The 23,197-nt window shown below is 41.9% G+C and overlaps 2 protein-coding genes across 2 annotated transcripts in view; one reads left to right on the forward strand and one right to left on the reverse strand.

Moving 5' to 3' along the window:
• Window positions 1–115: 115 nt before the first annotated feature.
• On the reverse strand, window positions 116–13,709 carry CCDC174 (coiled-coil domain containing 174). Its single transcript, XM_038149526.1, has 11 exons — window positions 13,580–13,709; window positions 12,052–12,156; window positions 11,027–11,127; window positions 10,093–10,151; window positions 8,991–9,171; window positions 7,407–7,502; window positions 6,427–6,563; window positions 5,939–6,033; window positions 5,545–5,692; window positions 4,605–4,739; window positions 116–3,555 (listed from the first exon to the last, which is right to left on the reverse strand). Exons 1-11 carry the CDS (start codon window positions 13,619–13,621, stop codon window positions 2,513–2,515), a joined length of 2,142 nt encoding a protein of 713 aa, XP_038005454.1. The 5' UTR covers window positions 13,622–13,709; the 3' UTR covers window positions 116–2,512.
• Window positions 13,710–18,675: 4,966 nt separating this feature from the next.
• GRIP2 (glutamate receptor interacting protein 2) overlaps window positions 18,676–23,197 on the forward strand; it is a 267,188-nt gene continuing 262,666 nt past the window's right edge. The window contains exon 1 of the mRNA XM_038148767.1: window positions 18,676–18,746. Coding sequence (XP_038004695.1) covers window positions 18,692–18,746 — 55 coding nt within the window. The 5' untranslated portion in view covers window positions 18,676–18,691. The remainder of the gene's footprint in view (window positions 18,747–23,197) is intronic.

The raw sequence follows: 23,197 nt of genomic DNA on the forward strand, positions 1-23,197 counted from the left end.
TCATAGAAGATCAGAGCCCTGCCCTTGGTGATACTGAAGAAATTGTCTTCTCTAAAAGTACTTTTCTGGACATCAGATAGAGCATGAGAAGGCTGAAATTCAAGGCTTGCATTTTGGATAAGGGTACCTTTGGTAACAGAAAATTATTCACACAAAAATGTAGGACAAAGCTGCCTTAGATATAGAGCAGGGACTGCTCCCGCATCCGTGCGGAACACTGAAGGCAACACAAGCCAGCACTGGTACCTCTTGGGGCAGAGCTCCAACCCGTGAAACACAACCAGAGACAGAGTGTGCTCCCAGCTCTGCATGCTCAGTGAGAGCACAAGATGGCTTTACTTCATGTTCATCAGTCACACATTAATGGTGGCAGATCCCTGCCCACCTGCACCCCCTTGCCACTGGTGTGTAACCTGGGGGGTGGTTTAAATGAGGAGGAAGAGGGACAGGGAGACAACACGCTCCAAAATATGAGAGAAATAAAACTTTGGCAGTGCATCAATAAGGAATTGTTTGCTCCAGGAATTACTGAATGAAATGAATGAGGTTGCTGATCCCAGCCAAGCTAACTTGAGGTGGTTTGAGGGGAGGACAGTGAACAGAAATGTGTGCTCCACAGCATGAGACAATATGCAAAAAGCATTTCAGCAAAAAAGCAAGACAAGAGGGAAGCAGACCAAATGGCAAAGTGACAGATCACTGCAGTGAGAGCTGTTCTCAACAGGCTCAACTTTAATGTAGGCACTGAACGGCCCTCCTGGCCAAGAGCCCTCCTGTTTAATGTGGAAAAGAAGCTCAACAAAGGAACACTTTGATTGTATCTTTTTACATAACACTATGCAATAAATGGCATCTCATTCCTTACTGCACCTCCAGCTCAATGTTAAACTAATGCAAAGACAATATAACTCCTAAATCAGAGATACACATAAAATTATCTCAGTCTGAAGGGCACAGGAAAAACAAAGTCCAAAAGGCAGTTGGAAATGGATGTCAATTAAAATAGCAGCAAAATAGACACAGATATTCTTTTTGGGAAATCCATTGAAGGATACGATCGCCATAATCAATTCAAGTCAAGCTCTGCTGTTTGAAAAGACTTTGCCCACTCTTCAGAGTTAGTTCAGCTCCAAGGAAATTATACCCTGCCCTGAATGGCTTCCAGATACTGATTCTGTGAGGTTTCCGAAGAGGAAACTTCTTCAATGTAAATCAGCCAGCCTGGAAAACTGCGTGTGACCTTCCCCAAGACATTTTCCATCCTCATTTTCTTCAAAATTGAGATAGTGGTATTATATTACTTCAGAATAGTATTCTGAGGTTAAATGAATATATAATTGTAATGTACTGTTCCTGCTCTGCAAATTCCAGTGCAAAAGTCAGTGCTGTAGGAGCTGAGGCTAAATTAGAATTTGAGGGCAGAATATGTTCTTCTGCATGTCCTTCAGTCACACTGAACATCTTGCTGTTCACCAGGCTTGCAGAGCAGCCTGAGATCTGAATGAAGCACACAGGAGGAGCACATCAGTTTTGTCTCTTTGGCCAGTTCACTGTTGCATTTAAATGGTCATTATTTTGGCTTTATCTCTGCCATTTAACAATCTATGCAACTGCCCATTCTAACCTGCTTTTCTAGACCTTATCCTTCTATGAGGCTTTTAAAATACAAGTGGAGTGATCTAAATTACCTTCAGAAATAAAAATCTTCTACGTGGCAAGTAAGTATTCTCATTTACTAAGATTCTGAAATAAAAGTTAGTTTGGTAGAGCTTTGTATGCTTTTATATTTAATGACTCCAATATCACAGTTTTTGGAAAAAAAGTATTAAACAAAGCCATATATGTAACTCCTTATGCAAGGAAATCACACTTGGAGAATTATGAGAGGATCTTCTAAATCAGTAAGAGAGTAATTTCAGGTGTCAAGGCTTCTGCTTCAGTGTTGTGTTTATTGTCAGCTTACCCATCATTATTTATTGATTTCTGCAATGTCTCCACTCTAAAACACTGCACAGAATTATGAGCTATATATGGACCTCAGGAATGCAGAGACCATATGAACCACTTCAGTTCACTAGATAATGTTCTGCACTTCCGAAAGATGAGAGATTAAGTGAGGAACAAAATCATTCTGTGTTTGGCAGAACCTACCATTTCCATACTGTTTCTGTGGATGTCACTGAACTTGCAGTACCTCCAAAGAGAAGCCAGCTGGGAGCAACCAACTAAAGGAGTTTATCTCTTGAAAACAACTAATTAATATACCCTTAAGTTCAGGTGTTAGATTCAAAGAGTTAAATTTTAGTAAAGAGGTAAGAATAAAAAAAAAAACAAAACAACAGGGCAAAATATAGCTGTGATGTAAAACAGCTCAGGTGTCCAGGAGATTTATTCTGATAACCTTACAGAAACTTATTTTTCCCATATGTGGGAAAATAATATTCTGCCGAGCATGTAATTAATTATATTCCAGTTCTTTAGATCATGATTCTTGCTTATCTTTTTGCTCAGCTCAAGTCACTTGTCTATAATAAGAGAGCATATCATCTAAACTTTGGTAAAGTGGTTCCTGATTTGGAGTGTCACTGCTGCTGGTCTGTGCTGGAGGTGCCATATCCTGAGTGCTGCAGCCACTGGCCTGCGTTCCTGGCGGCACATCCTGGCTGCTGCTGCCACAGGCGTCTGTTCCTGGTGGCATCTCTTGGCTGCTGCTGCTGCCACAGGTGTGTGTTCCTGGTGGCATCTCTTGGGTGCTGCAGTCACAGGTGTGTGTTCCTGGTGGCATCTCTTGGGTGCTGCAGTCACAGGTGTGTGTTCCTGGTGGCATCTCTTGGGTGCTGCAGTCACAGGTGTGTGTTCCTGGTGGCACATCCTGGGCACTGCATCCACAGGCCGGCATTCCCGGTGGCACATCCTGGGCACTGCATCCACAGGCCGGCATTCCCGGTGGCACACCCTGGCTGCCGTAGCCGTACGCCTGCATCGCAAAGGGCATCTCAGGAGTGCCGTAGCCGTAGCCATGCATTGGTGGCACCATTGCTGGCGTGCCATAGCCGTAAGCCTGCACAGGGAAGGGCACCTCGGCAGCGCCGTAGCCGTAGGCTGGCATGGGCGGTGGCACGCCCCGGGCGCTGTAGCCGTAACCCCGCAGCGGGGGTGGCACCCCTCGGGCACCGAAGCCGTAAGCCTGTGCTGGTGGTAGCATGTCCTCGTCATCGCTGCTGTCATCCTCTGCTGATGACACGCCCTGAGCGTCACGGCCACTGGGCTCTGCTGACCCTGGCTTAACTGGAACGTTGCTGTCGGAAGGCTGTGGTGATGGTGGCACATCTCCGGTGCTGCTGCCACTGCCCCCTGGCACTGATGGCCTCTGTTGGTTTTGTGCTCTCTCTGTTTCCAGCTTTTCAGAGGAGGTTTCAGAACTGTTAAAATTCCGACTTCGGTGATAATCATCTTTCTTTTGTCCCAAAAAGTAATCAGAAGGTGGTGCAAATTCTGGGTCTCGCTCATCTCTAAGTTCTTCCTGTTTCTTTTCCCATTGTCCAAACATCAGTTCTGTTAGAAACAGGAAAATGGCAGATTTAGCAAGGTCTGAAGGCCAGCCAGACAGGAGGGAAAACAAATTGGCAAACAAAGAAGATACAACTGTGTAAAGCCACCTGAAGTTCCTTTTCCACCTCATACTACATGGAAATACAAGAATCTAGTGCAGATTCCTTCAGTGAACCACAGTTAGTTCACTCTGCATTTTAGAGTAAGCTGTCCCCTGTTTTCTGAGTGCAGTATTTGCCGCAGTGCTGCCTGGGTGTTGGTGAAATACCAGGCTTCCTCAGAGGAAGGAAAAAAATAATGTCAGAGAGGATAAAGATTTATGAGCTAGAATCTGAAAGTTTGGGAGTTTAATAGAATCATGAAGTTTCCACTCACAGTGATGTTCATTAATGGAACGTAAAGATTGAAAAGTAAGAAGAATCTGGAAATATCAGTATTGCACAGAAGAGGAATAGTGCTGTTATAGTACTAAAGAAGGTGAACATTTATGTGCTTTGTCTATTCCTTGTTTGCTTTTAATTAGAAGTCAGGCATCAGATTAGAAGAATGTGCACGAGCTTAGATTAATAGTGCAAAATGAGTTATTAGGTTTGGGAAGGACCTACAAGACAGCCATCACTTTGTGACAAGGAAGATGCTTCAAAATGGGACACAGGCACTGAAGTGGGCTCTGCTTGAATCATGTTTTAGTATTGTGCTGTACCTGTTTGTGTGATACATCCTATCAGGTAGCAGAAACCACAGGAATACATCAAGAAAAGATCACACTGTACATCTTATGAACTACAGAATTTGTCCTTCTGTCAACCTGTCAAGATCACTCAGAAATGCAGTAACTCATATAGAGGAAAACTTTTGGGGACATTACAGCAGCTACTGGCACTAAGGCACCCTTGTCAGTCACTGCCCTGGACACTGGAGAGTCATCAGTACCAAGGCAGAAAGGATTTCAGTGCTTCTCAGTCTTACCATACTTGGGTCACAAAACAGAAATGAAAGTGGCAGTGTACATGCTCCTTCCCAACAACGCTCCTGAATCTCCATTTCCTTACCTTTGCCTTTATCCCACTCTCGCACATAAGGCACTCCAGGCTTTGTATCTCTCCTCTCCTGGATGATGACCTCTACCTTCCTACTTGCTGCAGTAACTCTTGGAGGTTCTGGTTCCTCAGCAGCACCTTTCACCTCTGTGTTACAAGAAGAGATGGTAGAGATTGTCAGTTACAGAATAAAATCTGTATGACTCTCACAGGTAAAATTAAGAACACTTATTTCTCCAGTAAGAACAGTATCTCTGTTTTATTTACTGGAGAAAACAATTTGCATTCTTATTCTTCTGAACAACCATAACAGTGAGCAGTGGCATGATGCTGTTCTTCATTTCCAGAACACTTCACAGTTAATCACTTGCATGGAATTCTGACACTGTAAAATATCAGCTACATTTTCCAGTGGGAGACAGACAGTACAAGTTGACTATCAGTGTTGTAAGAGAGACAGCACAGAGACAGGATTAGAATTCAAATTCATTATCCTAAATCCTAGAGTCAGCTGTATCTCCAATTCACACACTGCACTGAAACTGTCACAGTGTATACTGAATGATATAAAATTGACTTGTTACTACTTATTCTACCTCATCTTCATAGAAGAAAAAGCCAGTACAATGTCAGCAGCTCCAGCCTCAACCTGCATAATTAACCCATGTAATTCCTGCTGTCAGGTGTGAATCAGAAAAAGGCTACAATCTACATACTGGATTTCTACCTGCATTATTAAGCTATTTCTGGCATGATTTTATATCTACACACAATTAAATCAGCTCTCATTATCCTAACAGTTATGTTAATTGTATATACAGAATACACATATATAGAATATATATAGAATACATTGAATGTCTAAATGAATATAAATTAGAATCTGTCTGTCCACAGATCAAGAACAAGGTGAAATAGCAACTATTTAATTTAAAAAGGCAACAGATCATACCTCCATTCTCCAGTTTTTCTGCCTCTTCCTCTAATCCAGCTTCTCTTAACTTTTTAATCTTCCGTGCTCGAAGTTTGGACAACCTTGCATCTAGAGCTGCTTTCCTCTTCTCCTTCAGCTGTTCACGTTTATTTCTCTGATCAAGTGTCTTAACAACAAAAGAAAACATGAATTATTCCTCCTTTGTTATTATAAACAAGAACATATCTTCCTTCACGAAACAACTAAAAGCAATCCCAATTGCAATCCTAATCAAGTACTGGGTGTCAACAGGAAAAAAGAAGCCAAATTTCTGTGGCTTCTTTGGGGTCAGTTGCAGGAATCACCTAAAGCAGCACTTACACAAGAAATCAAAGACAGTACCAATGAAACCACTCTGCCCTCACTCTCATACCTGCTCCCTCAGCATATCCAGGGTTGCCCGTTGTTTATGCCTGAGTTCTTGGTCCCGAGAAAAGGCAAAGTAACCAACACCGAGCTGCCTGGCCTCTGAAAAGGAGAAAAACAATCGGTTTAAGTTAAATTCAGTTTATAGTTGACAATAACTACAGCCTCCAGGCACCCCGCTTTCAGGCACAGAATTATTCCCAACACTGCACTGGTTTTAGATGGCTAAAAAAGACTTGCTTTAGGTAATACATGAAGTGAAGCTTCTTGAAGGAGAACACAGGAGGAGGCAGAGAAACATTTGAGAAAAATACAATTTGAAGAAAAAATAAATTTAGACTTATGTACTGGTAACTTTCAACAGTTATTACGCATGTGGCTTCACACACACCTACACTTTGCCACACAGGCACAGGAAGTAACTTTCCCTTGCTCCCTCTACAACTGATTTCTTTGGTGATACAAAAGTAAGTGGTATAAAGTATGGCAGTGTACCATTTTCTCGAATGTCCTCATAATGTATGGGTCCCATGGGCTTTCTGAGGGCTTCCTCCTCTTCCTTTTCCCACTGCTGCCTCTGAAGTTCTCTTCTCATGTCTTCAGATAACAGAGTATTCCCGTCAGGTTCTTGTCTAATTAAAACAAATTAAGGATTACAGAGCACAATTTACCAGTTTGTCAGTACCAAACAGTGCAAGTCTGATTTGGTCTGATCCACTACTGCAGCTTCCTCAAAACACAGATCACTGTAGACACTACTTAGTGATACAATGCTGATGACTATGGCACATGGTCAAGACAGAAATACAAAGCTGCCTCTAAAACAAGGTACTGGTAGAACATGTTATTAAAAGCAAATAAAATAATATCCTTTCTCAGAAGCTTTATGAAGTAATTATCAAATCACAAAATGGGAGATGAAATAATCAGATATTGGCATTTGTGGGGATTCTAGCAATCACATATAGGAACAATGTAAGAAATTGAAAGGTATTTGAAGTAACAAAAAGATAAGCATTTAGAGAGAGAGAGAGATCTACTCAGAATATTAATATTCATACTCAGAATATTAATATTCAAATACTAACACCCAAATATTAATAAGGAAGTAATTTTAACAAAAGAGATGTTAAACAGCTGTTTAACAGAAGAACAAAACTAAACAAATGGAGGTCTAACAAATTCACTTTGAACATCATGAAGAACTTGGAATTGCTAAAAGACTATCATCAATTTCCACATTAAACAGAACTGGAATCACTTTCCTGGCATTTTACGGAAGGTATGATGAAATACAAAGACCTCAGTTTTTAAAAGATGCTTAAAACATTTTTTCTGGAAATTATACAAATCTGGAGAAAGCACTAACATCAATTCTGGATTGGGAATGGGGTGACAAAGCACAGCCTCTCTTCCTTCTCATAAAAAAAGTTAAATACTGAGAGGAACATGCAGCTCCATTAGAGCAACCACACCTTTTCCCTTGAAGTTCCTGATCCATTTTAAGTAGACTTGGTAAGTCCTTCTTCATGCAGCGTCTAGATCGGCCCAAGAAATCAACATAATCAACCCTGTAATGAAAGAAAAAGTGATGCAAAACTTCTATTTGCAGATTAACAGAAATCTTACCCAGAAGACAGAAGCAGTGACCCTTTCCAAAGATTATATGTCACCTCCCAGTCTGTGTGTGACGGTTGCTCCTGTTTCTCACTTAACACACTCCCAGATTAAGAGGACAGTTCTGAATGCGGCATTTGACAGTTCTACCAGACATTTACTCAATCTCCTTTTGAGACCCCTGTTCACCTGGGCAATAAACTGGTGTACAAAATGTTCAAAAGTAACCATGTCATGTAGTTTTCACAACAAAATAGAACTCAGCCTACTGTTTGCTTCCCATGGTGAAGATAATGATGCAGCATTGACTTTCTGTGGATATGAAATTGCTACAATACATTTCAATTATTGGTCTAAAGGCCATTCAGAACAGACTGATAGTGTGCATTCAACTGGCATAACAAAGGCAGACTAAAACACAAGCAAAATGTTCCTCTGAAGCTATTGTGCTTCTTATTCAACTCTTTATAGTACTGAACACCTGATTTACAGTTGTTGAAAAAGCTGTTAAGAGCCACACTTACTGTCCTGTAATGTGGAAAGCTCTTTAGCATCAAGCTGCCTCAATTATCCCATTCTAAAGAATATTACATCTGAAAAAGTATGACTGGCAATCAAGCTCCCAACCCCCAAACTTTTAAACATCTGTGCTTTTAGTAAGTCCTTTACATAGTTTCTAAAGGTATCTACACTTCAGTATTTGAATAACAGGGGTGCTGTTTTGTAGTGGTTACTGCTGAATTAAACTGATTACCAGAAGTAAAATCTCTTGTTCCACAAGCATTTTAAACAATTGGGCAACGAAAATGTTTAGTCAGGACTGGTTTCATAATTATTCCTAATGTCTCACATGAAAAAATAGTGGTTACTTGGAATGACACAGAAAACTGTCAGAGACTATTTGCTGTGCTGCAGCAAAGTGCAAGAAATGCTGAACACCGTGTTCTTATTCCAACCAGAGTTCCTCTCCTTTAAGAGAAGGCTGTACAGTTAAATGACTGCTCATTTTTCAGTCACTCACAATTAAAGAAAGGAAGATGAATACAATAAAATCCTCAAGGTTTGCTAAAATACATTTCAGTTCAGCACATCAAAGCATAAAATGGTACCAAATACTGTGATGACTACTCGCATAAACTATGCAATAAAATAAGAGAGATGATGTTTTCCCCCCTATAGTACATCGCCTTCACTGCAGTTTCTCCAGATCCTAGATGTAGATTCTACTGCAGTGTTACCGATGAGGATGGAAATGACAGTGACATGGAGGACTGTCTTTATAGGAGAAATGAAAGACTGTTAACACCTCCCTGTCAATGTGTAGTATTAAACAAAAAAGAAAAACAAAGGTGCCACTTTGCACATTTTGGAAAAGTATTTTCTCATGAAATTCTCAGGAATAAGAGTGGCCGGGACAGATGAGCCCAATCAGTAGCACCAACCATTCCTCATCCGGGTCCTCTGGTGGTGGAATGTCTGCTTCAGGCTGAGTTTCCTCCTCATCTGTGTCTCTTTCTGAAGTCTTCCCAGCAGCCTCGCTCTGCTGCAGCTCCTGTACTTCGTGCTGTTTGTCTATGATCTTCTGAGTGAAATCCACCAGGTACAAATCCTCAGTTTCTTCATCTAAGGCAGAAAATCGATTCTTAGCGAACGGCCGTGAAAAGAACAGAACTGAGCACAAAATCAATACCAAATAGCTACAATCAGCTTTTCAGCTGCCAGCAGTGCCCTTGACCACAGTATTGGGGAGTACTTAAATCTCATTCAGTGCCAAACAAACCCGGAGCTATCAAGTGGCTCCACAGTGATAACGTCTATTTCTGAATCGAAGTTTCAGGGCATTGTGTGCAGTACAGAAAAGGCTGCATTCTCTGCAGCACAACATTCTCTGCTTGTTAACTATTTCATAAGCAAAGGATTTGCCATGTAATGGCTCAAATACTCTTTTGATACTGAACGTTTGGTATGTTGGCAGGAGCCAAGCATTCATGAGGGTACTTTTTAGGAAAGTAGAGGAAAATGGTGGGGTCATGTGGATGAAGATGGACACTGGTAAAGAAAACAGATAATTTGCAAGGAGGTTTGTATTCTATTTTAATAATTACTTTTTGAAAGGGACTGAATGTGTGAGAGAAGAAAGGAACAGATTAGCATTCTCTGTCCCTATTATCTGCATGACTGGCATTCAGATATGGACCAGCCAGACTCTCCTGATGCTCTTCTCTTCATAAAGGCCCAACAATTAGAACAGGACAGAGCGTCAGCAATGCAATCCACAGATCCCACAACGAAGAACAAATTTTTTTTTGTTTTTCTAAGATACTGTATTGAAAAAACAGAATATAGTTCACCCATTAATGAATGAGTGAAACAAGCCCCTAGTGCTTTACCTCGTCTGGCTGCCCTTCAAAAGTAATTTTATTTTCTCCAGTAATTGTATATTTTTTCCTTTTCAAAATCAAATAAACCATGTCAATCTGTTTGTATAATAATTCCAAGAATTTATACATATATAAATGCTTATTTTGCAATAGTATTGCTCACCTGGGAAGTCTCCTTTTGTCATTTTTTCATACAACTTTGCTTTCTCTTCAAGCTTCTTCCTGAAAAAGAAAATGAACCCAGCAATCCCACCAATTCCAAGCATATTTTACAGTGACCTATTTAGCCTTAGATAAATGGAGTAGGAAAATCATGGGAGTGCCTGAGGTGTTTATTAGAAGCTGACTTATGCCTGGCTTTTGTTTTGAACCTTCACTAGCATTTCTGAAGATACAATATTTTCCAGTTCCAGAATTTATACTGAAAATAATTTTAGTGAAGTTACAAATTTAATCTCAAATGTAATTTGTCAAGTGTGCAGAAATATGACGTTACAAGAATTCCACCTTTATCTAAGTACTGTGGTCTGTCAGATAAATACTGGAAATAAAACTATTATTTGCAGATACTGAAAGGTAGTTTTACAGGAAAAAAGAGAGATAACACAAAATTACACCAAACCTTAGAAACTGAAGAGAAACCCTTAGCTAATATCTAGAATTTCAAAGAGCAAGGAACTGCTTACAGAAGCACAGCAAATGATTTATAAATGGCTTTTTCCACATATATCTTTTTGTACAACCAACCCATTTAGAAAATGAGGTAATTCTTGCAAATGTGAGCCATTTTCTGTCAAGCCTAAGAAACACTGCTGTAGGATTCTAACACATCACTGCACTGGCTGGTAATTCTAAGGATGACTTAAAAAAAAATCAGTACCCCGACACATTTAGACAGCTGTGATAATTTGAGATCATGGGAGCATGAGACTGCTGGGATGCAGTTTGTACGCTGCTGGTAAAAAGTGTGGATGATGCTGAAATTACTCTCTGGTCTAATGAGAACTGCTGGTCCAAAAAACTTCTTTCTGTGCTTTTCTTAATACCAAAGAACAAATTCTGCAAAGCATTCCTTTCTTTCAGAGCCTAAGAGCTACCTTGATTGATCCAATATATCCTGTTCTTCTGCCTTCTGCTCAACATCTTTCGCAGCTCGATTTACAACTCCCGTGTTCTGTTTGGTCCAGATACTTGGTTTCTGTGGAGGGCAAATTTGTAACAACAAACAGATGAAAATATTGAAATGGTAATAATTAAAAAAATATTTCAACTCTATGATGCAAACGATGCACATGAATCATGGAAGGCTTTGTAAATAACATCTTACACATGTTTGACTTGAGACCATTCCTGTGCTGTACAGGCTGCAGGATGGTATCATAGTTAAGGGCAGGCTGAGAAGGCCTTAAAAATCCCAAAGGCACTCCGAAATCAGACAAAATTTATTCTGGAAAGGATGTTAAGGTAAAAAACTCATTCTCAACAATCAATCAAACTCAGCAATCTTGCTGATTAAATATGTAGTAACAAAGCTAAAAAATTATTCTATTCTCTACTGTCTCCATTTTAGATAAAAAACACAATCAGGTGGCCTGTTTGCAGCATAACACTGTAAATGCTGCACGTGCTTCAAATATGGCAGGAACAGCACATTCTGCTTCTAGAAAGCTACAGAATGAACAAAACCCAAAGTGCAGTATAGAGCAAAACAAGAGAGATAATTGTGTGTTCATTATTGTACAGCAGAAACAGATAGCAGAGCATTTATCAAGGGAGTTCAGTGACTCCAGAAGAAACTCTCATCCTCCATCAGCAGCAGTGCAGCATCATACAAAATCCTCTAATAAAAAAACCTCCATCTTTTCCTATAATTAAAGGGTGTGGATCCTTGGGGAATAAAGATTAAGTGGGGATTTAGATGGGCAGAGGCACAAGACTAAGCTTTCCGCTGTGCACAGGAATCTTACCTAGAAATGAAATTTAAAGAATGTTCTCATCATGTACATTTTATATTTGACTAGAAACACAGCTCTGAGTATTTACTATTATTTAAATTTGAATATTGACTTCCTTATTTTCAGGTGAAAGAATGACAAAAACAACAATGGAAGATTATTTTTACCTTATTAGAGGTTCTGGGCTTTGCAAAGACACCAGCATCTTTCAACAGCTTTTCTTTCTTGAATTCCTCTTGCTTTCGGAAGAGTTCAGCTTTGAGATCTACCAGCTACACCAGCAGCAAAACAGCACATAAATAACAGATCACAGACATCAGTTACTGCAAAAAATAACTGCAACTCTAGGAAAGCAATCTGTTAGTTACACTTATAGGAGCATTTGATTGTATTTTTATGTGGAACTTGGAAGCACTGATCTGATCACCAAGAGCACCTCTTACAGCAAACAAAATAAAAACCCACAGAATGCAAATTATGATTAGGGATTAAAACAATCCCCAAAGATTTCCTTGATCCTTTGCTACATAGTGAGGATAAGAGAGGCACAGCTCTGTCTAGATTTTACCAGCCTCCTAATGGCTAACAAACAGAGAAGAAGTAAGGAAAAACACTACTGAATATGAAAAGGGAACTTTTAATCATTAGATAATAAATAAAATCCTGTCTCAGAAAATAATTGATAAATTTTTGCTGTAATAAAATACATATTTTCCCCACCACTTTATGTACTGTTTAATAGTTTTAGATTTTTTTTCTTCTTCTTTTTAAATAAATATATGAATAGCATTGCCATCTGTGACCAAGGTTCATCTCAGCTTTTATTAAGGAACATCACTGGCAGGGGTGTTATCTTGGGATTACAGAACTAGTTTGGAAGAGGATATTAAGCTACTTTTCCTGCAAGTCCTACAGATGACAAAATTCAGAGCTGCACATTAAACCAGGCAAGTGCAAAACTTTGGCATTAATATTTGTCCCAAGCACTAAAGCATTTGCTTTTCAAGTCCCTGGGACAATGAAGAGCAGTGTCTTAAAAATCACTCATTCTCCCCTCTGCTTAGAGGTGATCCTCCAAAAATTCACTGTAAAATATTTCATAGTTAAGTATTAGCATGCATTAACTATTTACACAGCTGTTTATCTGAAGTGTTGGGCAGAACCTCTCGTGAGCGTCCTGGAGAGCAGCGCGGGGCAGCACCTCACCATCCCTCAGGGTGGGGAGTTAATCTGCCACAGCACAGATCTCCTGCTCCTTAGGAAAAACTCTTCTCCCTGTTATGGGCTGATTTAATCATTGCATCAGGAACGCAAACCCCGGCCGGGCAGACTCGGGTTTGGAGCGCAGGGCGTGTGCCCGGTCAGGAAGGACAGGGGACAGACTCCCAGCCCCGACACTGTCACAGACCGAATATGCGACACACGGCCTCACCACATCCCTTCGATGCAGCCTTGGCTGCTGGGACTGCACACGGCAGTGGGGTGAAGGCGAGGAGCAGAGCACCGGCCCATTCCCGGTGAGCGGCTCTCCCCGCAAGCGGCGGCCCCGGCGGATCCCGGGCCGAGCCTCACGGCCTGCGCCGGCCAGGCCCGCCCCGCCCGCGGGAGCCCCGCGGCTGAGCACACCTCACGGCCCTACAAGCCTCCCGGGCAGGCGGAGGGGTTCATTTCGCCTCTCCCCGCTCGGTCACTCACCGAGGACGCGGCCACGTCCAGCGGCTTCTTCCTCCGGTCCATGGCGGGACCGGCCCCGCCGCCGCCTCCTTCCCCGCCGGCCGCCTGCCGTGCAGCGCGGCGGAAGCGCGGCGCTATCGCGACACTGCTGCTGAGGGCGGCCGGGCGGGCGCTGCCGCCATCTTGGGGAGGTCAGGGGAGGTCGGGGGGCTCGGCCCGGGGTGGGTTGGTGGGGCCGGAGCGCGCCCGGCCGGGGCTCCCCTGGCTTTGGGTAATCCCCGAGCTTAAACTGAGAGAGAAAGTGAGCGTTTGTGGCGGGTGCGGGACAAATCCTTCCCGCGTCCCACTGGAAATGGCCTTGTGCAGCCGCGGGGCCGGAGCTGCCGCTGTTGTGACGGAGCTGGGGCTGCCCTGGGCCGGGGTGGGCAGAAACTGCAGGATTGCAGGCTGGCCCAGAGCTGGGCTGGGCTGGAGGAAGAAGATGGTTCAAACTTGGCATCAGTGTGGGCTCATTACGTGGTGCCAGTGCCAAGCCACACGCTGAGGCCAGGTATTCCTATATTTTATTCTTGTTTGTGCAGAGTGGGGAGCTGGGTGTTGACCCGTGGAAGGTTAATTCACCGATCATCCAAACTTCACGCTCTTGATACACCTTAATAAACAAAGGCATCAGCATTCCTTGGTTACAGATTACTCAATTCCCCTGTTTGCTAGTTCCATCTCTTGCTTCTCCTGCTAATCAGTCTGCAGGCACAGTTCTTCCCTCCATTTGAGTCTGGAGCCTGTTTTGGGTAGGTGGTCAATGAGTTGTCACGATCTCCTACTGTCAAAATCATCTTTCCCCAGGTACTGCACAGTTCTGACTTCACTCCTGGTGCCTCTCACCCAGACACCCCATTCATTTGGGGATTGTCTTCTTTTTTTCTTAAAACAGCAGATTAGCCAAACACACAATCAAAACCATCCAGCCATAGCTACTGATTAACACCTAAAAAAAGGAACAAAGTTTGACTCAACCCCCTTTCAAAACTTTGAGAGCCTCAAAACTTGAGGGGTTTGGTATCATCAAGAGGAAAAAAACCAAACTAAACCAAACAAACCACACCAAAAAAACCCCAAACAACCAGGAAAAAACCCAACCCAACCAAACCAACCCAAACTAAAGCTCTCTGTCCTTGGTGAATGCCACAGAGATGAGGCCTGAACATAGCAGCCAAGTACAAACCCACCTACATGTGATGGATCCAGCTCTGTAACCTCACAGAGGAGCACAGGTGCTCTTGGGGAGTGAGATTCTGAGTTTTAATTATACTGGCTAACTCTTTATATCATTTTTCATCCCCACGAAGGAAAAGGACTCTCTGATAGGTTTTAATTGAAATAATGAAGGTCATAGTTATCTGTGGTTGCAAGAGGAAGCTGCCTCTCCCTTGTCTTTAATAAAGTGGAAAAAATACAAGGTGCTCTGATGCTGTTGCTTGGCAGTGTGACAGCTGATAGAAGCACCAGATACAGTTCTTCTGAGTTTGGAAATGTATTGCTTTTGTGTTTGGCAAGCTGGGTCAGGCCTGTGTTTAATAGTTTATGGACACTGAATTGCAAAGCTGATGGGGAAAATCAGTTGCTAAGAAAGCTGCACCTGTATTCCAGGGAGTGTGAAGTGTGCAATTGAGAAAGAACAATTTCTGGCATTCATAAGCAATTTCTGACAGTGAAGCTGCCTTGTTTTTGGCTGTTTAAAAGGGGAATTGGTGAGAGACATCAGGTACAGGGAAGTGCAGGTCATATTAGAGCCATAAAGTATTTTAATCTGCAATGGAAGAGGAGAAATGCACATTACTGGAAAATAGGACAAATGAATGAAAACATCTGTGCTGTTCTAATTAAATCACACTTCAACAAATCATTTATTGTTGCCTGTTCAAATCTCATCTAGTTACAGCACTGAGAAGGAAAAATAGCAAAAAACCCAGGCCAGGGTTGGTTCTTAAAATATTCCTTTCTGGTTGAGGGTGAGATTCATCACCAAGCCTGTAAGGAAAATTTGTGCTACTGAGTTGCAAGACAAGATGTGGAAAAAGGAATTAATCCTAGAAATTCCAAGCTGGCTCGTGCTGCTGTGAGGATTGCAGAGCTTGTGTTCTTGCAAGAAGCAGTGCATTGTTCTGTGGGTAGCAGAGGTCTGGTTAGGGATGCCTGGATTTGAAAGGAGGCAGCATCAGTGATGCTGTACAGAACTGAGGGATGTGTGTGATGAGATAACCTTCAGCTCAGGCTCTCTCTCATGGAGCATCAGCAGGCAGGGAAAACCACAGAGCAGGACAGAGGGGAGCCCTGCTGGAGCCGTGGGATTGCTGTGCTGCTGGGCTCCAGGACAGAGGGGAGCCCTGCTGGAGCCGTGGGATTGCTGTGCTGCTGGGCTCCAGGAGACAGGGGAGCCCTGCTGGAGCCGTGGGATTGCTCTTCTGCTGGGCTCCAGGACAGAGGGGAGCCCTGCTGGAGCCGTGGGATTGCTCTTCTGCTGGGCTCCAGGACAGAGGGGAGCCCTGCTGGAGCCGTGGGATTGCTCTGCTGCCAGGGGATTCAGCACTGAGAGCACACGCGGACAGGTGGCTTTGGGAGCACCGTGTGTCGCTTCAGTGGTCTTTCAGGATTTACAGCCTAAGAACTGACAAGCTTTCACACGTATGGTTCCCTCAGAAAGACTCTATGTGGACTCTAACCTGTGAAGGGCTATTCTGTGCATGCTTTTAATCCAGCCCACATGAATTAATAAAATTCCAGTGAGGGAGGAATAAGAACACTTCAAATTGTGAAGTAAAACCAGCTTAACATAAAGAAATGAAGTGGGGAAGGGGAGGAATCTGTTTCAGTGTACAGTAGAAGCGCAGTGTGGCTTTTCTGTGCTTATTTTTATCAGGATTTTTTGAAAACTGGATAGACTGCCATGTCTGATCTCAGACTGCTGATAGCTCTGAATTCCTGGGGAATAATTGATTCATCACTTCCAATTAGTATGCTGCTCATTTTAGAATGAGATCTGATTGTGTTTGTTTCCACAAAGCTGCATCAACACAAAAAGCTTGTTTATTATTTTTGAGGAAGATTGGGGATCACAGTAAATTGTTCTAAGGGGATTTTTTATGAAACAGTGGTGTTTCACTGTCTCATGAAATTGGTGAGAGGTGCTGCACAAACTTGAAATGAATAAGTTTCAAAGCTTTGGTGTGGATTTCTCCAACACCCCCCTACCAAAACCTTTAGGAGCTCCAGACCAAATGATATTGATGTTTGGAGGTTTTGTTCTTCTGCGACTGATTCTCTTATCTCAGACACTAAGGTTTCATCCTACACTAAGGCCTTGATATTCTATCTTATTTTTCTGCATCTCGGCTTTAAGATGAAATAAAACTGCGAGTAAATAACAGCTGGACATTTTGTGAGGTAAGCCCTAGTGCTAGGGCATTCAGTCCTCATACACTTTCAGAGCCACTCAACATAAGACAACTCATCCATATTATTCTGAGGAATGCAGAAATTCCTTCTGGCTTTCTTTTATATATTTTTTTCAGTCTCTTCATCTCAGAAGTTATTGTATGAAAGAGTTTGTGTTATGTCATCAAAAATCTTTTGTAAAATAGAGCAAGTTTTTCTTTGCTTTTCATAGTTTGCATGATCTTGGTTAGCAGGAGTATTTGTGGAATTTGTGTGTCATAGTGTGTGTGAGGCCAAAAGTGACTGTGGATCAAGCAAAACTGTTGGCAAACTAATCCTTGCAGCATCAGAGGTCCAAAAGTGTTTCTTTCCTTCCTAGAAAAGATCACATCTCTTCCCAAAATCAAGTCCCAGCATGTCTTTACTTACTTCTCTATATTTTCCTAAGGGGACCTGAAGCCTAGTCTAGACTTTTATATTTTTGTATTGTATTTTCAGAAATGGGCAATTGCTGCAGGAAAACAAACAAGCAAAAAAAAGAAACCAAAAGCCCTTTGGTAGAAAATCTAGATGGACACAGTGGATTTATTTTTTTTCAGGAAGCTGCAAGTTGGAATCATTTGGGTAGGTAATTGGCAGGTGTGCAGAATAGGAGAAAAAATCCCAAAGGTTTGATAAAAATTAGTCCAAAGGAAAAAAAAAATCTGACGATGACTTAATACTAAATTGAATGGTGATCTAAAGGAGCCTTGTCCTGTTCTATGGGAACCTGTGTTTTATGTTCAGTTTTATAATGTACTTTAAATCGTGGCTGGTGTCTACAGTGTTGTACTCTCTTCTCTCTTCCTCTATGTTATGAGAGAAGGAATGCTGTTATGTGCTGGTTGTACAGAAATTTTAATTCCTCTCAAATACAGCTTGAAAGTAGGGATTTCCTAAGACCATCCAACAGCTTCAATCAGAAATAGGCTTAATGTCATCTTGCAACAGAATCTGTAGGAGTGACATAGTTACTGCAACCAGAATTAGCTTAGTAAACTGTTATTGATAGCCATGATTTTTTTAGTATGCATTTCAACAAGCTTTGCTGCAAATGGGCCCAGTGACCCTCCTTTGGGGAATGCGTGCACGTTCTCAAGTCTGACGGACATAAGAAAAAAAATTGAGCATGAGTTCAAAAGAATAACAGGTTTTTCACTGTTTTCCTTGTACTAGGAGATACCAATAGATATATTTTCTACACTGAAGATGTAAAAAGGAAGCTTCCAAAGGAAATTGGCTTGTCAATTTCATTGGTGTGTGGCTGTGGATATTTTCATCCCCTGAACAGGAATTCTAATTTATTAGACTACATGTGTTTCTGGTTTCTATCTGACTGGCATAAAAGACAAACATGCCCTTTAAGGAATTGCTCAACTCCTTGTGATTTACCCATTCATCTGTCCACCCTTCTTTCACCATCTGCTTCTTCTGCTGTGGACATGCGAAGTTGCTCCATGCCTGCAGCAAAATGCAGCCTGGATGGTTCACAGTCAGGCTTTTTCAGGCAGCAGTTTTCCTGTCCTTGCAAGCACGGATGGACTTGCCTCTTTGTCAAGGTGTAGCCCTATAAAGAAGCTGGGTTTTGTATTCCAGCTGCACATCTGCAAACTCCTTCGAGACACTACAGACTTGTATTTCTTTGTCTCTAGGTCTGGGATGCCGGGCTGGAGGAAGTGCCTTGTTTTTTGTCTGCGGAGAATGCAGGGCAGAGGTAAGGCAAGAGGGGAACATGACAGCAAAGGGGAGATTATAATCAAGGGGATGCCCCTGGGACGGGCTTGAGTTCAATGCTTCTTTTTCTGCTCATAGATATTGTTACAGCTGCAGGATCCAGGATCCATCCCAAAACTTATGACTTTTTATTTAAAAGAAATGAATACACAGTGTAGCTTTCCCATAAGAATAAGCACATTTTCAGCTTGTAATCTGTTCCCCTTCCAAAATGCTGGTCTAGATGCTGCTCGTGAATGCATACCTGCTCTGCTTACAGCTCTGTCTTTAATCTGAAGCTGGCCTAACAGAGCTTTTATGGTGGTAAAGTTGTCTATCAAAAGCATCTACCAGAGCATAACATTTGGGAACTCTAAACCTCATTGTACCTGCTTTATGGTCTGGTTTTTTTTAAAGAAAACACTGGGCTATTGATTGTGTCAGGTAAAGAGACACATGCTCGTTGTAGCTGTAACTTTCCAAAGAGGCTACTTTCTAGCTGTGAGTTTAAACCTTGTTATTTATGTTAATTTAGTGTCACAATGATGATGTAAGTCATATTTATATCACTTCTTGTAAAATGCTTCTGTTTATATCCTGCTGTTTGAGCTGAATTATTTTAAACCAGCAGGCTCATGGCAGCAGATTCAAGTTTTCTGACATATTGGCAGAAATCTGGGTCCTGTAGCACATTACCAGGCTGCTTTAAAGGAGGGGAACAATTTATATTCACTAGTCTTTGCACAATAATGTTGAATTGCAGTTGATGCTTTTTGAACATATATTGAACGGTGCCATTGCAATCTGTACTGGGTGGGATTTCTGTTCAGTACAAAGCAGTATGTTTTTTTCCCTTAGACCAACAGAAATCTCTAGCCTGAGATCTTTAATTTGTCTTCTCAGGCTAGAAATGCAAGAAATGCAATTAATGTGACTCTTTTAAGAATAAATAAATAAATAATAATTTAAAAAAGTAGCATGTATACATAAATCTTTGTTCTGTGGTTATGAACGATCTTTGAATTGCACTTTGAGATGCAAACATGAAGACATCACTTTTGCACACTTACTCTTTATGGAGGGTCTGGTTCTTGACACTGAGCAGAAAATGGGCTGGTGTTATAGAACAAATTATTGCTGTATGTGTGATTTCCTGATGTATTGGAAAAAATCAGGTCTGTGTACTTAGGCAGGACACATCTCTGGCACGGGGTCTTTTTTACCTTGATGCAACAAAGAGATTTAAATCAGCATAATCAGGGATGGGGTTTCTCTACCATATGGGAATTGATTACTTAGTAGTCATCCTCCATCTGCCTGCATAGATGGCTAAGTGGCAGCCATGATTAATTTATTAAGAGAACAAAACTATCTTGTATATATAATCCTTCTCAGATACTCTGGTAGTGAAAAGCTGCTGTTAGGTGTTTTGGAATTAAGGGAATTTTTTTCCTTCACTGTAGCTCAAAGCCTTGGTCCACTCTAGTTTGGATTTCTCTTTATTTTCTACAGGGAGATTTATCTGCAATAAAGTGTTATTTCCCTATCCATCATCCTGTCATTTATTCCAAAAACATGAAGTGAAAGACATAAGTTGTCTTTCTGGACAAATTAGCTGAGGAGAGGCTCGAAAGGCTGTTTCAGGTAATTTTCCCAGGAAAAGAGAGAGCAGTGTCTAAGGAAGAAAGGAATAGTGGTGGATGGCTCTCTCCCGGCTCCCCTCTGCAGCAGTGTCCCGGAGGTGTCACTCGCGCTGGCAGAGGGACCTTAGGGCGGTAGATGGCACTGCAAGACTGTCATTGCAACTGTGTAATTCCCGTCTCAGCGAGACCGTGAGCGCTTGGCAGAGGTGACCTCGCATGAATGAGTGTCTCCCCTGCACCTCCCTGTCATCTCGCCAGCACTGAAGAGGTAAATTGGTTTCTTCTCCCCACTCCTCCGGTCTCATACATGTAAAGTTAGGTGAGAAACAAGACAGGTGGAAAACCCAGAACTGCAAGAAGAGCTTGCCCCTGATTTCCAGCTGCCAGTCTAAGTTCGGTGAGAGTCAGTGGGACTCGAGTTTTGGGTTCTACTTTGGCCAGCTCTCTGCAATAAAAGTTGGACAAGCGCTTTTATGTTAGGAGACTGAAATAGCAGCCATCCTTTCAATCCCCCAGCTGACAATGGCTTTGTAAGGGCTGAAATCGAAGATTAAATAGGTAAGGAGTTCTCCAAAAGGGTTGTTAGCTTTCTAGAGACACCAAAACACACATCCTAAGGGAATCCATGTTCCTTTTGCTTAAGTGATCCCTGTCCTGTTGTGGAATGGGCCTTCAGCCCCTAATACAAAGGCTACTCCCCATACAGGCTTTCCCATACAAATGTTACTTCAAATAGAACCCCAGAAGATACCAAACTGTTGCTATATGTATCATGAAAGCTTAGAGTGATTGTAGATGTTATTTTAGCAATAATTGAGAAAAGAAATATTGAGTCTCTGTGCATAGAGAGAGCTTGAAAGTGTGTGTGGCGCTGCTGCTATTAGTCAAATATAGACAAGTGGAATGAAAACTAGAATAATACTTCAAAATGAATAACTACATCAGGCAAAAGTCCAATGATTTCTTTATTAAGGCCTTGATGAGTGCCAAGCAACCCCTCAGCTGTACCAAGGAGCCATACAAAATGTGAATTCCATATTTTATGAAACACTGGAGGAGGGAGCCCACTCTGCAAAGAAGTGAAGGGGGCTTTACATTTTTTAGCTCTTGCCCACAGGGCTTGTTTACTTGCCAGCTGATTTGGGACGCATCAGAACACTGAAATGGCAATTATTGTATTTTTCTATCCCTTTTGAATGTTCATGCAAAATTACAGAGTGTTTCCATTAAGACCAACAGTCAATATCAATGATTTGCAACTGTCTTGCCTCCTTCTCTGATCTGAAATAGACTGCAGTCATTAATGTGCTACTGACAGCTGGAGCTGGGTCACAATGAGAGGGACGAGGAGGCAAGACAGTTATAGTAATGACTTTTAACATATGTTGACAGAGATGTAGTGTTGCTTTTTGCACCCTGCTCTTTGCTTGAACTGCTTCTGTTAATCAACCAGAAAAAAAAAAAAAACACTTAATTTTTTCTAATGGCAATATTGAAGTTAGTTTTCATGAGAGTCAAACAGTCATGTGCTTTACTGAGAGATGGATGGATGGATGGATGGATGGATGGATGGATGGATGGATGGATGGATGGATGGATAGTGCTTCTTTTCTTACTATGAAGTGCAGTGGGTTTTGGTGGAATAGATGAATGCTTAATGCCAAATCTGGTTAAGGAAGGAGCCTGAGACTGTGGCATGAGTGAAGGCTGGGTCCAAGCCTGTCTTCATGTCCTGAGGCATCTGCCAGTGATGCACAACAGGAACTCACATCATAAATTCGTTTTCCACAGCTTCTGGTTCATAAGATTCTGGATACTGTTGGATCAGCAGGGCCAAACTTTTGGGAGTCAAACCTGCCAGCTGGTACTCTTGAGTCTGACTGTCCAGAGCAGCTGGGATTGGATTTGACTTCCCTTCCACTGTAGTTCTGAATGGACTTCTGAGCATGCAGATACTGTAGTCATGTTAATAGAAGGCACAGAAGTAGTTCCATTGTGTATTTCTTTCATGGTTGTTAAAAGACACTGAGCTATTCCTGGAAGAAACGACAAATCCCTGGTGATCAACTTTTTTTACTTGCACAGCTGGTAACCAAGAAGAATGCTGTTTGAGAGTGCAGGAACAGCTTAAAGATCTTTTCACATAAAGAACAATTTGTCAATCAGGAAAACAAAGCAAAATGGAGAGCATGTCCTAATGGGAAACCTTCCCAGGCTGTGTGGTACCTGGCATTCTGGGTGATGCAGAGCCAACTATCCTATACCTAATAGCTCTTTCACTTAAGTGATCTGTAAAATTTCCCTGGGGCACCCCTGCAATGAGGAGCAGAGATGAAACCTTACATAGCCAGAGGCAAATCTCGATGCTAAGTGGATTCCTGGAATGAAAACCTCTATGTAGCAGTGGGATGGTTTGGAGATTTTTGCTGTGGGTAAATGGCGGTAAGCACAGTTCTTGCTTGGGAGGGTTATGTGGCTTTATGAAGGTAAACACTTGCACATGGTGCAAATGGTGACATTTTATTACTCATGCCTTTTGTGTGTCTAGGGCAAAACATGGTGGTGTGTGCAGGGGAAAAACTAATATGATAAAGGAAAGGAGGGTGTTCTGAAAGCAGTTTGAAAGAGAAAGAATATGTTTCCAGCAACTCCACCTTCAATCAAAAGTTAGAAAATGGCTGTTCATTGCTGTGACTGAGTTCAATCTTGCCTTTAAATTCTCCTGTCTTCCAAATTAACACTCCAAATCACACAGTAGCTTCACAGTGACCCAGACAAAGCTGTCTACTGGCTGAAGTGAGGAGATTTT

This window comes from Motacilla alba, chromosome 12, assembly GCF_015832195.1.
Source record: "Motacilla alba alba isolate MOTALB_02 chromosome 12, Motacilla_alba_V1.0_pri, whole genome shotgun sequence".
Taxonomy (NCBI): domain Eukaryota; kingdom Metazoa; phylum Chordata; class Aves; order Passeriformes; family Motacillidae; genus Motacilla; species Motacilla alba.

Coding starts and splice junctions, on each gene's coding strand:
- CCDC174 (XM_038149526.1), bottom strand. CDS start 13,621: ATGGACCGGAGGAAGAAGCCGCTGGACGTGGCCGCGTCCTCG. Junction 7,503..8,990: donor GAGGACCCGGATGAGGAATG/GTTGGTGCTACT, acceptor CTTTCATTACAG/GGTTGATTATGTTGATTTCT. Junction 6,564..7,406: donor CAGGAACTTCAAGGGAAAAG/GTGTGGTTGCTC, acceptor TGTTTTAATTAG/ACAAGAACCTGACGGGAATA.